We start from the raw sequence: 16660 nt of genomic DNA on the forward strand, positions 1-16660 counted from the left end.
TCAAATTGCTCAATCGCCACGTGAAGATTCTCCATTTCAGGATGGAGTCTCTTCGGTCGGTGATTGCTTCCATGGAGCCCGGGGAATTTCTCTGCTCGGTGGACATTCGGGATGCCTATCTCCACATTCCAATATGTGTGCAACATCAGAAGTATCTTCGATTTGCGTTTCAGGGAGACCACTTTCAGTTCACAGCTCTTCCTTTTGGCCTGGCTTCAGCACCCCGGGTTTTCACGAAGGTGATGGCGACTGTGATGGCCATCCTTCGCTCCAGAGGGATCCTCATCATCCCTTATCTGGACGATCTTTTGATCAAGGGTTCGTCTCGCCAGGACTGTCTCCGGAGCCTTCAGATAACCCTGGACACTCTCAGCCGCCTAGGTTGGCTAGTCAACAAGGAGAAGTCCATTCTGGTCCCCACCCAGCGTCTGACCTTTCTGGGTATGGAATTCGACATGGAGCTAGCCCGTGTTTTTCTTCCAAAGGAAAAATTTACAACTCTGTCCAAGTGCATCAAATCTCTCAAGAGGCCTGCTCCCATTCCCATTCGGTTCGGCATGAAGGTCCTGGGGAAGATGGTGGCCTCCATGGAGGCAGTGCCCTTTGCGCAGTACCACCTTCGCCCTCTCCAGCTGTCTCTGCTTTCAGCCTGGGACAAGACCACGATGTCCTTGGACCGTCCTATTCGGCTTCCTCTCAGAGTGAGGCAGTCTCTCACTTGGTGGCTACGGCCAGCGTCAGTTCTCCAAGGGAGGTCCTTCCTTCCTCCTCAGTGGCAAATCATCACCACCGATGCGAGCCTTCTAGGATGGGGAGCCGTGTTCCATCAGAAAGCGGCCCAAGGACGCTGGAAGCCACAGGAGTCTCTCCTTCCAATCAATCTTTTGGAGATCAGGGCGATTTTCCTGGCCCTTCTTCACTGGCAGCCCCTCCTTTCCGGCAAGCCGGTCCGCATTCAGTCGGACAACGCCACGGCCGTGGCGTACATAAACCATCAGGGGGGTACGCGCAGCAAACAGGTAATGTCAGAAGTGGCCAAGATATTCCGCTGGGCAGAACGTTACGTTCCGACAATCTCTGCCGTCCATATTCCAGGGGTGGAAAATTGGGCAGCCGACTTTCTGAGTCGCCAGGGCCTAGCGTCCGGCGAATGGTCCCTGCACCCCGCGGTTTTCTCTCAGATATGCGACCGTTGGGGCACCCCGGATGTCGATCTCATGGCATCTCGGATGAACCACATGGTACCGCAGTTCGTAGCCAGGTCCAGGGACCCTCTAGCCGTCGCATGCGACGCACTGGTGACTCCGTGGTCCCAGTTTCAACTTCCGTATTTGTTCCCGCCTCTGGCATTGATCCCTCGGGTGGTAAAAAAGATAAAATCGGAAGGCGTACCAGTGATTCTAGTTGCTCCAGATTGGCCAAGACGGCCTTGGTACGCGGAGCTGGTCAACATGCTCGCGGACGTTCCCTGGAGGCTTCCGGACCGTCCAGACCTTCTCTCGCAAGGCCCCCTTTACCACGAGAATTCTCAGTCTCTGAGTTTGACGGCATGGCCATTGAGACCGCAATTCTAAAGGAATCAGGTCTGTCCAGTCAGGTTATTCAAACTATGATCAGAGCCAGGAAACCAGCCTCTTCCCGCATTTACTATAGGTACTGGAAGGCTTTTTTCCGTTGGTGCGATGATAGAAAAGTCTTCCCAATGTCGTTTTCTATCCCGTCTATCCTAGGTTTTCTTCAAGCTGGGTTAGACGCGGGTCTGTCCCTCAGTACGCTCAAGGGCCAGGTTTCCGCTCTCTCTATCCTCTTCCAAAGAGAGCTAGCTTCTCTACCACAGGTCAAGACCTTTCTACAAGGGGTTTCCCACGTGGCTCCCCCTCATCATTCGCCAATAGACCCGTGGGATCTCAACCTCGTTCTTAACGCGCTCCAGAAGGCGCCGTTCGAGCCTCTCCAGGACATTCCTTTGTCCCTTCTCTCTTGGAAGGTCACCTTTTTGATCGCCATTTCCTCCATCAGAAGAGTTTCTGAATTGGCGGCCTTGTCATGTCGTTCCCCTTACCTCATTCTCCATCAGGACAAAGCCGTCCTCAGGCCCGTTCCTTCCTTTCTTCCAAAGGTGGTTTCCGCTTTCCATATCAATGAGGATATCGTCCTTCCTTCTTTTTGTCCGGCTCCATCTCATCCTCTTGAGAAGTCTCTCCACAAACTGGACGTAGTTAGAGCCCTGCGTGTCTATCTTGCCAGGACCTCTTCCTTCCGTCTGTCCGATTCCTTGCTAATCATCTCTGAAGGTCGCCAGAAGGGCCTTCCGGCTTCCAAATCCACGATCGCTCGCTGGATTCGTTCTACCATTCTGGAAGCGTATCGTCTTCAGGAAAAGCGGCCCCCTCCGGGAGTAAGAGCTCATTCCACCCGGGCTGTGGCAGCTTCGTGGGCTGCTCGTCACCAGGCTTCGGCCATGCAAATTTGCAAGGCTGCAACCTGGTCATCTTTGCACACCTTCACGAGGTTCTACAGGGTTCATACCCAGGCCTCGTCTGATGCTGTGGTTGGTAGGAAGGTTCTGCAGGCGGCGGTGGCTCACCGGCCGACCTGAGCCTTTCGGTTACTTTCGTTCCTTTTTGCTGTTCCCACCCTTGGGACTGCTTTGGGACGTCCCATGGTATTCTGTGTCCCCCAATAAGGCGATAAAGAAAGATGGATTTTTGGTTCTTACCGTAAAATCTCTTTCTTGGAGCCTTCATTGGGGGACACAGCACCCTCCCTTTTTCAGTTGTACCGTGTTGGGTCTTAGAGTCCCCTGTTGGGTTGGTACATATGGTTCGAGTTTTTTCTCGTTGCTTCTCCTACTGCTTTTTCACCAACTGAGGTGCTTGGTGCCTGTCGGTGGGTGTATACTGCCGGGGAGGAGCTAATTTCATTGTTTTTGCATAGTGTCAGCCTCCTAGCAGCATACACCCCATGGTATTCTGTGTCCCCCAATGAAGGCTCCAAGAAAGAGATTTTACGGTAAGAACCAAAAATCCATCTTTTTCCCCCACAATCAAGATAGAACTGCGCAGTTTTGCTGAGATTATAAAAAAATTTAAGCAAAACAATGCATTTTCCTCACACACTTGCAGCAAAATTTGCAATGAGTGAATGAAGAATAAATGCACCTTTAGAGTATGTGCACACGTATGCAGAAAATTCCTGACTGAAAACCCGACTCCTTCCCAGAAAACGCGCGTTTTCTGCACGGTTTTTGCGCGTTTTTTTTTAGCAAAAAACGCATGTTTTTTATGCGTTTTTTTCCGGAGCATCCCCAGTTTCATAGAAAATAGCTAGAAATGTGGAATTTTCCACGAAATTAATGAGCATGCTGCATTTTTTACTGCGATATGCACAAAAAGTGCGGAATTCATTAAAATGAATGGGATGCTTCTTTTAAGCATTTGTTTTAGTAAAAACGCTTAAAAAACGCGAAAAAAACGCTTACGTGTGCACATACCCTGAATGTTGAGACTTGAATAACCACTGCATCACTACTAGTATTAGTAAAATAAAACTTTGTGATGGTAGTAACCTCTTCAAAGTCTTGGGTGGTAAACTGCTGGGCCGCCAGGCAGAGAGATGCTCCAGGGCTTATAGCTCTTCTTAGACTATGCTGTACAAGAGAAACATCTGTATGTGTGTGAGATACCTGACTGCAGTGAATTAATGCTCCAAATGCATCATTGAGATGTGATGGTATGGCACTTAAATCCTGTTAGAAGATATAAAAGACATGAACTTTAGGGAATAAAAAAAAACATCTAACATAAGAAAAAAATAAAAAAACTTACATATGAAAGGTAGACTCACCAAACCCTGACTGCTGCACTAGCAGGACGCAGCAGGCCTCCATTGATAAAGGCTTAGGGCAGCACAGGTGCAACCCACTGATGAAGACAGCCAGGATCCAAAGGAAAAAGGGGAGCTGGCTGCCTAGTGGGAAAAATGCACACAGATAAGGCTTGCATAGGACATCAGTCACACAGTGCGGTGCAAAGTGTCTGAACAGCCTATTGATTACGCCCATAGTATTAGCAGGTGGGCTGTTCTGCACTATATACATGCATCACACAGAAAAAACCAAGCCAACAAAGAGGTCCAGCTGCATCCTGCAAAAATGATAAAAAGTGCAAAAAGATAAAAATACATGGGATATTTGTTACTATTTTGGCCAAGACAGATAAGCTCGCAATCCAAACGTCAAGGATCCACAGATTTTGCAAGTTCCTAACACTAAATCTGAACAGCTAACATAAGAAAAAATTAAAAAAAACCTTACATATGAATGGTAGACTCACCAAACCCTGACTGATGCACTAGCAGGATGCAGCAGGCCTCCATTGATGAAGGCTTAGGGCAGCTCAGGTGCAACCCACTGATGAAGCCTTAACTGTGTGCATTTTTCCCAATAGGCAACCAGCTCCTCTTTTTCCTTTGGATACTGGCTGTCTTCATCAGTGGGTTGCACAACCCCTATCTTTGGACGTTGGGCACTCAGACCATCCTCATGGAGTATATTTGTGGCCTGCTGGAGGTCATTTTGCAGGGCTCTGGCAGTGCTCCTCCTGTTCCTCCTTGCACAAAGGCTGAGGTAGCGGTCCTGCTGCTGGGTTGTTGCCCTCCTATGGCCCCCTCCACGTCTCCTGGTGTACTGGTCTGTCACCTGGTAGTGCCTCCAGTCACTGGACACTACGCTAACAGACACAGCAAACCTTCTTGCCACAGCTCCCATTGATGTGCCATCCTGGATGAGCTGCACTACCTAAGCCACTTGTGTGGGTTGTTGAGTCCATCTCATGTTACCACGAGTGTGAAAGCACAACCAACATTCAAAAGTGACCAAAACATCAGCCAGAAAGCATTGGTACTGAGATGTGGTCTGGGGTCCCCACCTGCAAAACCACTCCTTTAGGCTAGTTTCACACTTGCTTTTTTTTGCAGCGCGTTTTTCCCGCAAAAAAACGCATTGAAAAATCGCATACAAACGCATACAGATGCTGCGTTTTTTTCAAGCATTTTTATGAGCATGCATGAAAAAACGCAGCGTTTTTATGCGTTTGTATGCGTTTTTTAGTGCGTTTTTACCGCGTTTGCGATTTTTTCCAACATTAGGTGGCCCCTCACACTAACCCAAACCATGACTTTACTAACCCTAACCCTGACCCTAACCCTAACCCTGACCCTAACCCTGACCCTAACCCTATCCCTGACCCTAACCCTGACCATAACCCTAACCCTTAACCAAACCATACCCTGATCCTAACCCTAACCCTGACCCTGACCCTAACCCTAACCCTAACCCTGACCCTAACCCTTAACCAAACCATACCCTGATCCTAACCCTGACCCTGACCCTGACCCTAACCCTAACCCTGACCCTAACCCTGACCCTAACCCTGACCCTAACCCTAACCCTGACCCTGACCCTAACCCTAACCCTAACCCTTAACCAAACCATACCCTGATCCTAACCCTAACCCTGACCCTAACCCTAACCCTAAACCCCCTTAACTAACCCTAACTCTAACCCAAACCCCTAAATTTCATTGTCTAAACTAATGGTAAAAAAAAAAACGCATGTGCAAAAAAACGCATACATAAGCATGCCAATGCGCACATATGCTCACCATAGACTTATAATGGGTGTCTTGCTGTAAAAAAACGCATTGCGCGCGCATGCGTTTTTTTGAGGCAAGTCGGACGCCCAAAAAATGCAACAGGTTGCATTTTGTGCGCCCGAGCGCATACCGCAAAAAACCGCATGTGCGGAAAAACGCGTACAAACGCATGTGTATGCGCACATAAGCGCATCCCATGCAAAGTGTAGGAAAAAAAAACGCATGCGCTATTCAGCGCTAAAATACCACAGAAAAAAAACGCAAATGTGAAACCAGCCTTATTGAGTGTGTCTTGATAACTGCCAATAATTTCCATCTGTTGTCTATTCCATTTGCACAACAGCATGTAAAATTGATTGTCAATCAGTGTTGCTTCCTAAGTGGACAGTTTGATTTCACAGAAATTTGATTTACTTGGAGTTATATTCTGTTGTTTAAGTGTTCCCTTTATTTTTTTGAGCAGTGTATAATAGAAACACGTCACGACTTTGGCATTTTTCACCCACTCCTATTTTTGGTTTACAAATGCTGATGTAAAATACTAACCAAATACTGAGCGTGGCCTAAAAGAGCATATAATCACTGTTCAAATTAATGAAAGAGGGTCTGTCCCCTGGTCAAATGTGGCCAAATTTTCCTCTTATTTTTGTCCTGCTGCTTTTTCTCTTCTTTTTTTAAATTTGCCATACAATTTCAGATATGAGTCTTTCCATTTAATGCACCAAACATGCCAGTTTTTATGGTTTTTACCAAGGGGACAGTACTGGATTCTTTGCAAAGTTACCCCATTATCAACACCTCCTCGATAAGGACTATAAAAATTAGCATATTGTGCATGCTAAATAAAAAAGCCTATGATGGATTCAAAAAAAGAAATTAAACCAAATACTCAGGGGGGGCTACAGGGATAAAATAGTGCAGGATGTCCCGGTTGCAGGGGAGTGCAAAGGACACGGAGAGGGTCAGCAGATTAAAAGATTTCCTTAGTTTATTGAATTCCACAACGCGTTTCGACAGATAGCTTCTTTCTCCATCAGGTGGCATATATATATATATATATATATATATATATATATATATATATATATATATATATATATATATATATATTAGCTGAAGAGCCCGGCGCTGCCCGGGTATAGTAACTAACTGTGGTTAGTTATAGCAAATTATAATTATCCTCCATCCCATAGTCCCGTGCCCATATACCCATCATACATATCCACGATCCCATAGGCCCGTGCCTATGGGATCATACATACATATGATCATACATATCCTCCATCCCATAGTCGAGTGCCCATATACCCATCACACATCCTTCATCTCATAGTACAGTGCCCATATATCCATCACACATCCTCCATCCCATAGTCCTGTGCCCATATACATATCCTCCATCCCACAGTCCAGTGCCCATATACCCATCCTCCATCCCATAGTCAACCATTATGACATCATAATGAGCAGCAGGGCTTGCAACCTATGACATTAGCGTCGCCATGGCAACCATTATGACATCATAATGAGGGACGAGGCTTGATACACACTTTTTCCCCATTATGTAGATAGGGGCAAAATTGTTTGGTGAATTGGAACGCGTGGGGTTAAAATTTCGCCTCACAACATAGCTTAGGACGCTCTCGGGGTCCAGACGTGTGACTGTGCCAAATTTTGTGGCTGTAGCTGCGACGGTGCGGATGCCAATCCCGGACACACACACACACATACATACACACATACATACACACACTTGAGCTTTATATATTACTAGCTGAAGAGCCCGGCTCTGCCCGGGCATAGTAACAAACTGTGGTTAGTTATAACAAATTATAATTATCCTCCATCCCATAGTCCCGTGCCCATATACCCATCATACATCTCCACGATCCCATAGGCCCGTGCCCATATACCTATCATACATATCCTCCATCCCATAGTCAAGTGCCCATATACCCATCACACATCCTCCATTCCATAGTCCCACGCCCATATACCCATATTCGCCATCCCATCTTCGAGTGCCCATATACCCATCACACATCCTTCATCTCATAGTCACATGCCCATATACCCATCATACATATCCTCCATCCCATAGTCCCGTGCCCATATGCCCATCATACATATCCGCCATCCCATAGTCCCGTGCCCATATACCTGTCATACATATCCTCCATCCCATAATCCAGTGCCCATATACCCATCACACATCCTCCATCCCATAGTCCCGTGCCCATATACCCATCATACATATCCTCCATCCCATAGTCCAATGCCCATATACCAATCACACATCCTCCATCCCATAGTCAACCATTATGACATCATAATGAGTGGCGGGGCTTGCAACCTATGACGACATCAGTGTCGCCTTGGCAACCATTATGACATCATAATGAGGGGCGGGGCTTGATACACACACTTTTTCTCCATTATGTAGATAGCCATATGCCACATCCACCTTTCCTACAGCCCCTACCCAACATCCCTACAGTCCCGATCCCTTTCTGTACACTTGCTTTGGCAAAACTAATGTGTATTTAGTCCTGCCAATAAAGCTTCTTTGAATCTTATATATATATATCTATCTACTGACCCTCTCCGTGTCCTTTGCGCTCCCCTGCGACCGGGACATCCTGCACTATTGAACATATCCTCATCTGAGGCACCCGGCAGGAGCTGCATCGGACCATTCTCAATTGGCGCTTCCTGACCTGCCAGCCTGGCGCTCGATCAGGTTGTCTCACCTATATTATTTTTTCACAGGAATAAAATAAGCACAAACTGGCTACTTTTTGACATGGTGACCCTCTTTAAAAGTGTAGTTAGGATTACTCACCATCTGACCTATAAAGGCAGGCTCCTTGGTAGTACATTTCTTAGAAGATAAATCTGCATAGGACCAGAAATTGCACTGAACAGAAATGAACACCTGCTGGTCAACACCATCGCCATATTTCTTCCCAGGTATGAATAAAGTCACGTTCCTGCTCTCCAAAACTTGAAAAAGACGTACAATGAAATGGGCATATAAAATGTGAAAACAACTAACAAAATGTATACAAAAAAAGGTCAGTATGTATACAGTATGAGAAAATAAGCTAATTCTGGAGAATTTGAATATACCTTCAAGGTTTTCAGTCAGGCGAAGGTTGGAGCTGAACACCAAAAGTAGAAATGTAGGTGACCATTCCCAAACACCCACTAGTTTCATAGGGATGAATATGTGAGGATAGTGAATCTGTAGAGTTATTATTTCTCAAATATTATACCTGATAATAATAGATCAAGTTTCTCTTTTTTGTAGGTGTTGATATCCCCAATAAAGCACACTCCACCTTTGGCCATTAAAGCAGTACCAGCATGGATAATGGCAGTTCCTGTCCCCAGTTCATCTTTAGTTACTGTAGCAAATAGATCATTGAAATGTGTATGATGAACTCCACGTGGAATAAGACAAATGCTGTACCTCATCAGTCTGAAAAGAGAAGGAGATCTTGTCACAGATATGAAACCTAAACTATTTAGAACCCAATTGTTTTTTAGAAGCCATGTAGAAGTGACCTGAAGATCTATGGCCCACTGGATAGGTTATTGATTGCTGGAGGTCAGACTACTGATCCTAATTTATTTAGAGTAATGGTCCCACATGGTCATCAATGATTTGTTCTTCGTCTGTGGCACCAACAAAGATAGCCAAATAGAATGAATGGAGAGTCAGTGCAATAATACCCATCAGGCGAATATTGCACACGTCAATCTTTGATGCTGCCATTAAAAATCAATGGAGCAGTAGTACACATAATAGACTCTTGCTCCATTCTGTTCTCAAGATTGGTAGGAGCCAAAGTGGCCAGACCCACAGCAATTGCAAAGTTATTCCCTATTCGGTGGTAGTAGATTGTCTCTTGTATGTGATAGTATTAAGTTACGTACCGGTAACGGTATTTTTCGGAAGCCCATGACAGCACCACGAGAGAGGGGATCCGCCCTTCGGGAACAGGAAACCTACAGATACAAAAGGGCGGCACCTCTCCCACGCATCAGTTGGATTACAGAGCTTGAGAGGCTACCATGGTTAGTACACCGCATATACACAATATATACAACCTATCTATCCCATTTACAATTCTTTATACCATCTCCCACATAAGGTAAATTCGTGAAACAATCTTCTAAAGGGGTGCACCCCTATACGTGAACAAGGGAGGGAACTAAGGGTGCTGTCATGGGCTTCTGAAAAATACCGTTACCGGTACGTAACTTAATACTTTATTCCGACTCCCATGACAGCACCACGAGAGAATTACAGAGATGTAAACTAATTTAGGGAGGGACTACAGCCTGCAGCACCCTTAGCCCGAAGGTGAGATCTGAGGAGGCACCCATATCTAACCGACAGTGGTTAAAAAAGGTGGAAGGAGATGACCAGGTGGCCGCCTTACATATCTGGTCAATTGATACTCCCGCTCTCTCTGCCCAGGATGATGCCATGGCACGAGTGGAATGCGCCCTCAGGTTCTGTGGAGCCGGACCGCCACCTGCTGTGTAGGCAAGAGAGATAGCCTCCCTAATCCACCTCGCTAATGTACGCTTTGACACTCTATACCCTTTCCTGGAACCTTGGAAGGATAAAAATAATGCGTTCTCCTTCCTCCAAGGATCTGTGGCTGCTAAATATTTAAGTAGGCATCTCAACATCTAGAGCCTGAAGTTTTTGTTCTTTAGGATTGGTTGGATTAGGGAGGAAGGAAGGCAGAACTATCTCTTGTGTCCTATGAAAATGAGATGCTACCTTGGGAAGGTATGCCGGGTCTGGCCTTAGGATTACTCTATCCTGTAAGAATTCTGTGTACGGAGGTAATCTGGAAAGTGCCTGTATGTCACCTATTCTACGTGCCGATGTTATTGCTACCAAAAAGGCTGTCTTAAGTGATATCGTTTTTAGTGAAGCCGAATCCAGAGGTTCAAACGGTCTCTCTGTCATGGCTGTCAGGACTAAATTTAAGTCCCAAGGCATACACCTATCTTTGAGTATGGGTCTCGATCTGGTAACTGCCTTAATGAATCTTGCAACCCAATGGTTACCGGCAATGTCACATGCAAATAGGGCCCCTAAAGCTGAAACTTGTACTTTCAGTGTACTCGTGGAAAGGCCCAACTCGAGACCCCTCTGGAGGAATTCTAGAATCTGTTTTACGGGTATTCCATCCCTGATATCAAACTCACAGGTGGACAGGAATCGCCTCCAGGTTCTAGCATAGATACCTGTGGTGGTTTGTTTCCTACTTCTTAGAAGTGTCTCGATTAGGTTTTTTGAGAACCCTCTATCCCTCAATAGTGTCCTCTCAAACACCATGCCGTCAAACGGAGTCCCGCTACTTGTGGGTGGTTGACTGGCCCCTGGTAGAGGAGATCTGGAAGGTTCGGCAGTACCCAAGGATCGCTTACTGACATGGTCCTCAACCATGCAAACCAGGTCCTTCTGGGCCAGAAGGGGGCAATCAATTTGACTCTTGCCCCGTCTTCCCTGATCTTCCTCACTACCAGAGGTAGAAGGTTCAAAGGCGGAAAGGCATAAGCCAGCGAGAAGTCCCATTTTATTAGGAGGGCGTCCACTGCCAGTGGATTTTCCCTGGGATTTAGGGAACAGAAAGTTTTTTCCTTCCTGTTTTCCTTGGTGGCAAAGAGGTCCACCTCCGGTTGACCCCATTTGCGGACAATCTGGTTGTAGATGTGTGAGTTTAACGCCCATTCTCCCTGCCTTAGGGCCCTGCGGCTTAGAAAGTCTGCCTTCATGTTGTCTTTTCCGCTGATGTGGAGCGCGGTTAAAGATAGAAAATTTTTCTCTGCTATCTGAAGGAGACGTTCCGTTATCCGCATCAGGGCGTTGGAGCGGGTTCCACCTTGGTGGTTGACATAGGCTACCGCTACCTGGTTGTCCGAGAGTATCCTCACATGATGGCCCTGTAGATACATGAGTTTTTTAATGGACAATTCAATTGCCAGCAGCTCCCTCTGGTTAGATGATATCTCAGCATCGGAGCCCCATTGCCCCTGTACCACTATTTCACCCATATGGGCCCCCCAACCCCAAGGACTAGTGTCTGTGGTTATTACGCGGGTTATCTGTATTACCCAGGGCATCCCCGAGGCCACATTTCCGACATCGAGCCACCACCTAAGAGATGTAATAGTTGAGGGGCTCAGCAATACTTGACCCTGCAAGGAGCCCTCTAAGGTTCTACTATTAACCAGGACGTCTTTCTGAAGGGCCCTAGTGTGGAATTGTGCCCACTTGACCGCTGGAATACATGAGGTTAGGGAGCCTAACAGGGACATGAACTGCCAGAGGGTCATGGAGGGTCTATCGATTGCCCGAAGAACCTGCTGCTGTATCTGCTGTAATTTATCTACGGGTAACAGACACTGCGGAGTTTCTGAATTTAACATCAAGCCTAGAAACTTCTGGACCCTTAAGGGCTGAAAACGGGATTTCTCGTCATTTATTATCCATCTGAGGTTCTCTAATCTGGACTTAGCTTTTTTAATCTGAGATAGACAATGGTCCACTGAATTTCCCACAATCAAAAAATCATCCAAGTATGGAATAATTAAGATGTCAACTTCCCGTAAATGAGCCATAACTTCGGACACTATTTTTGTAAATACCCGGGGTGCTGCTGAGAGACCAAAGGGAAGGGCTCTATATTGATAATGACGGATTATACCGTCTATTGATACCGCCACTCTCAGGAACTGCTGAAAATCTGCATGGATGGGCACATGATAATATGCGTCTTTTAAGTCCACTACCGCCATAAAACACCCTTCAAACAGCATCTTTATTGTCGAACTAATGGACTCCATTTTAAAGGTGCGTTTAACCAAAAACTCATTAAGGAAACGTAAATTGATAATCCTTCTGAATGTTTTATCCGGCTTTTGGATTAGGAATAAGGGAGAGTAGAACCCTCTTCCTCTCTCAGACTCTGGAACCTCTATCAGAACGTTTTTTAGACACAGGCTCACGACCTCTGCTTCTAAAGCCGCCTGCTCGAAGGGTGAAGACCTTAAGGGTGTAGGTTTAAAGGTATCCCGTGGGACCTGAGTGAACTCCAACCTGAGTCCGGTGGATATCACATTCCGCACCCAGTCACTATTGGTGATCTGCAGCCATGCTGGGAGGAAGGATGACAGTCTACCCCCCACAGGAATTGCTAGTCATTGGTTTTGTCTTTTACGCTCTCTCGACGAGCGTCTGAACATGAAGCCCGTACCTCTTCTTCTTCTATCCTCCCATCTGGGACGGTCTCTAATAGGTGACGGGTTACGCCTTCTCCCTTGACCGAATCTCCTTCTATTAAACGGACGTCGGTAAGATGCGGACCACAGATTTGGGAATTTCTTTTTATCATCCCCGGCCTTCTCCAGTAGCTCGTCCAGGACTGCTCCGAATAAATATTCCCCCTCACACGGGATAGTGCAGAGTTTCGCCCTGGACTGAATATCTCCCGGCCAGCACTTCAGCCACAGGGCTCTCCGAGCCGCATTAGAGAGTCCTGCTGCCCTGGCGGCCATTCTGACTGCATCAGCCGAGGCATCCGCTAGGAAGGCTGCGCCATCCTGGATTATTGGAAGGGCCTCAAGGATTGCCTGTCTAGATGTTCCTTGTTTTAACTGTGACTCTAACTGGTCCAACCAGACCATCATGGACCTGGCCGTGCAAGTCGATGCTACTGCTGGTCTTAAGGAACCGGCTGCCATTTCCCAGGTATTTTTAAGGAAGTTATCTGCCTTCCTGTCAAGAGGATCTTTAAAGGGACCCCATGTCCTCAAAGGGTAGCGAGGATTTTTTCGATGCTTTCGCTATAGCTGCATCTAACTTGGGGGCCTTGTCCCAAGTATTCATTGCTGAATCGTCAAAAGGATATCTCCGCTTGAGGGCTGGTGGTAGCGACCCTTTTTTATCTGGCTTTTTCCACTCTCTGCGGATGAGATCCTGGATCTTTTCGTTTAGTGGGAAGACCCTACGCTTCCTCTGCTCCAGCCCCCCGAACATCACATCCTGCATGGATAATTGAGGCTTCGGCTCCTCCACCTCCATTGTTCCTCTGACCGCTTTTACCAATTTGTCTACTCGGTCGAGCGGCAGGCAAAACCGACCAGAGTCCTCGTCTTCTGAGGAGGACGAGGGAGATGAAATGTGGGAGCCCTTACTTCTCCACTCTGTTGAGGAATCCGACTCCACCGGGTCCTCACCTCTCACACTCTCTGGTTGGGACAGGGATTTTAGGGTTTCCTTCATCTCTGCCCTTACTATATCCCTTAAACATGCCGCTACTGCGGGCGACTCCTCCGCCACTGTCTGTTGGATACAGGGGGGACATAACTTTTTGGGGCATGAATCTGGTAACGGGCATGCACAGAGTGCGCATTCCCTGTGTCTGGTTTTACTCGTAGCTTTCTTCCCCTAGAATAAAACACAGAAGGAGGCCCTGTCACTGAGTGAACATTCATGAAGATCACTTACCAGTGCCACAATCAAGTACCAGAGAATGAGGGGGATTTTTCTCAGTCGATGCTCCTGTCCGCCTAGCGGAGCTCTTATGACTGGACTGGTCACTTCGTCCCGGACGCTCCTTACTGTCACGGGCCTCTTTCCTCTTCTGTTTGACCTGCCTAAGGTCATCCAGGGGCGGCAGTGAAGATTGTCGCTGTTGCCGCCGTAGCTGCTGCTTTTGCTGCTGCTGCTCCTGATCGCTCTCCATTACTGCTTGCAATAATGTGGCCAAGGCAAGGCACCCATCTAGGGTCCTGCCTATATACCCCTCCTCCGGAAAGCAGCTATCTCCTGCTGCGCCCCCCCTTCTACTAGGGCCCCCCCCAGCTGGCGCCGCTTCTGGCAGGGGAACCGACGCCTACCGGCGTCCTCCCGATGGGCGCCGCCATCTTGGGTTCCGGCGCCTGCGCAGTGGCGCCGCCAACCCGGAAGCGCCCCGAGGCTCCGCCCCCTGATGTCACTGCGACTCCCGACGTAACCGGAAGTCACGCGGAACGCCCGGGCCCTGCACCATGGAGCGCTCCCCGGCCCCAACGCCCTGCAGCTGCGCTCGCCCTGCAGCCGTGCCGCCCCCCCAACCACCGCGATCGCGCCGCTGGAGCTGGGAGTCCCCGGGGGGCATACTCACCGGCGCGGTCTGCTTATGGAGACGGACCTCCTCCGGACGCCGCTCCCTGCTGTCTACGCCACTGCCGTGCCACCCATCCTGGGCCACCGTGGCGTCTTCCAGGAGCTCCGCACCAGGCCGAGGTAGGAGACCCCCCACTACCTGAACCGGCCGGCCTGGGATCTAGTCATCTGCAGGATCCCGTCCCCTCAGGAACAGGAAACCAACTGATGCGTGGGAGAGGTGCCGCCCTTTTGTATCTGTAGGTTTCCTGTTCCCGAAGGGCGGATCCCCTCTCTCGTGGTGCTGTCATGGGAGTCCGAATAAATAATCGTTTAAAAAAAAAAAAAAAAAAAATGTATGTGACACATTTCTTTAAAGAAAAATAAATTAAAATATACCTAAAAAGAGTATTGGGAATTTTAAGAATTTTTTAATTGGTTAGCGTACAGTAGGGCCTGGCCAAAAGAGTCTACCTTGCGTGGTGGCAGGCTGAAAAAAATCTTTTGGCCAAAACAAAAGCTGATGGCCATATATCTGATATGGTGTTCGATGGGAACTGTTAATGTGTGATTGGTGAGAACATGGTGCAGAAGGTGTTTTTCCAAGAGTGGGTGGTGGGACTGTGGAAGGTTTGCATGGTGGAGGTGGAGCCTAGGTGGAGTCTCAATGGGGTCCAATAATTTTGCCAGTATGGGGCCCTGAAATTCTTGGTGGCAGCCCCTTGGATAACTTTTAAACTTGAGAGCACCCCTTTAAAGGTTGATATCTTACATCATTAGGAAAAGACTTTCCAAAATAAAAAGTATTACTACCTTTACTTGTACTTTTCTTACCGTTCTACAATCATTGTATCATTTGTCACAACCATTAGATCGAGGGGATTTCCAATTTCTTTGTCTTCATTACATGTCTGCACAAGACTTAGCAGCATACAAAGTTTTAGAGTATTGTGCATTCCCACTGGAACAACTTGTGCAGCAAAAATATTTGCAAGGATACCGCTGAAAATCCACGGTGAGCTCAGAGTCTTCAAGTGCAGTTTTTGAAATGCCTTGCATATTGTATGGGGATCTGAGATAGGGGGGAACATTCATTAGGACATTTTGCACTTAGAAATCTCAGAAATCATTAGGGCTTTGCTCATGAGCTGTACGAGTATCCAAGCTTTGGGAAACGCTTTTCCTGATTTCAAAGGTGAGTTCATCTCATCATTGGAATTATATATCCAGCTCTTGCAGGGATTGAGGATACATTGTAATCCACAGCCCTAGTAAAATTGCATGTGTTTTGTATACAGTAATTTAATACATCTCATAAAATGCTTTGTTTAACTGATTCCCTACTACTGATGCTCCATTAAGACATCCCACATTCATTTGGCAGCGCTAGCAAGTGTAGAGCCGCTCCTGCCTTGGAGAACTCGCACAACCATGGATTGAATTTGTTTGAATTGGCACCATGCAATATCTGATTTCTCCAGAAGTGGCCCTGACTAGTTTTCCTTTCTTTTTATAAAACTCATGAAAAATACTTACTGCTTGCAATATACTGATGAAAATTATTAGCTTCTATACAGACTGTTACTCGAGAGCCATTCAGGCCACATACTGGTATACCTATTACTCTATATCTTCCTCCAATTTTCATTCGGTCTATTAATTCATCTACAGAAGAACATAAAAGGAATCTGTTAAAATAAAGCTGTAATACACGGTGGCTCAGTGGTTAGCACTCCAATCTTGCAACGCTGGGGTCCTGGGATCAAATACCATCAAGGACAACAATCTGCAAGGAGTTTGTATGTTCTCCCCATGTTTGCGTTGGTTTCCT

General features: G+C 47.1%; 1 protein-coding gene across 1 annotated transcript in view; it reads right to left on the minus strand.

The window, feature by feature from the left end:
* MCMDC2 (minichromosome maintenance domain containing 2) overlaps positions 1–16660 on the minus strand; it is a 90642-nt gene that overhangs the window by 46443 nt on the left and 27539 nt on the right. Inside the window, exons 7-11 of the mRNA XM_073583892.1 lie at positions 16366–16494; positions 15664–15901; positions 8930–9135; positions 8497–8657; positions 3569–3748 (exon numbers count right to left, since the gene is read on the minus strand). Of these exons, the coding sequence (XP_073439993.1) occupies positions 3569–3748; positions 8497–8657; positions 8930–9135; positions 15664–15901; positions 16366–16494 (914 nt within the window). The remainder of the gene's footprint in view (positions 1–3568; positions 3749–8496; positions 8658–8929; positions 9136–15663; positions 15902–16365; positions 16495–16660) is intronic.

Source organism: Dendrobates tinctorius, unplaced genomic scaffold (assembly GCF_039654945.1).
Source record: "Dendrobates tinctorius isolate UK_male_01 unplaced genomic scaffold, ASM3965494v1 ptg000082l, whole genome shotgun sequence".
Classification (NCBI taxonomy): Eukaryota; Metazoa; Chordata; class Amphibia; order Anura; family Dendrobatidae; genus Dendrobates; species Dendrobates tinctorius.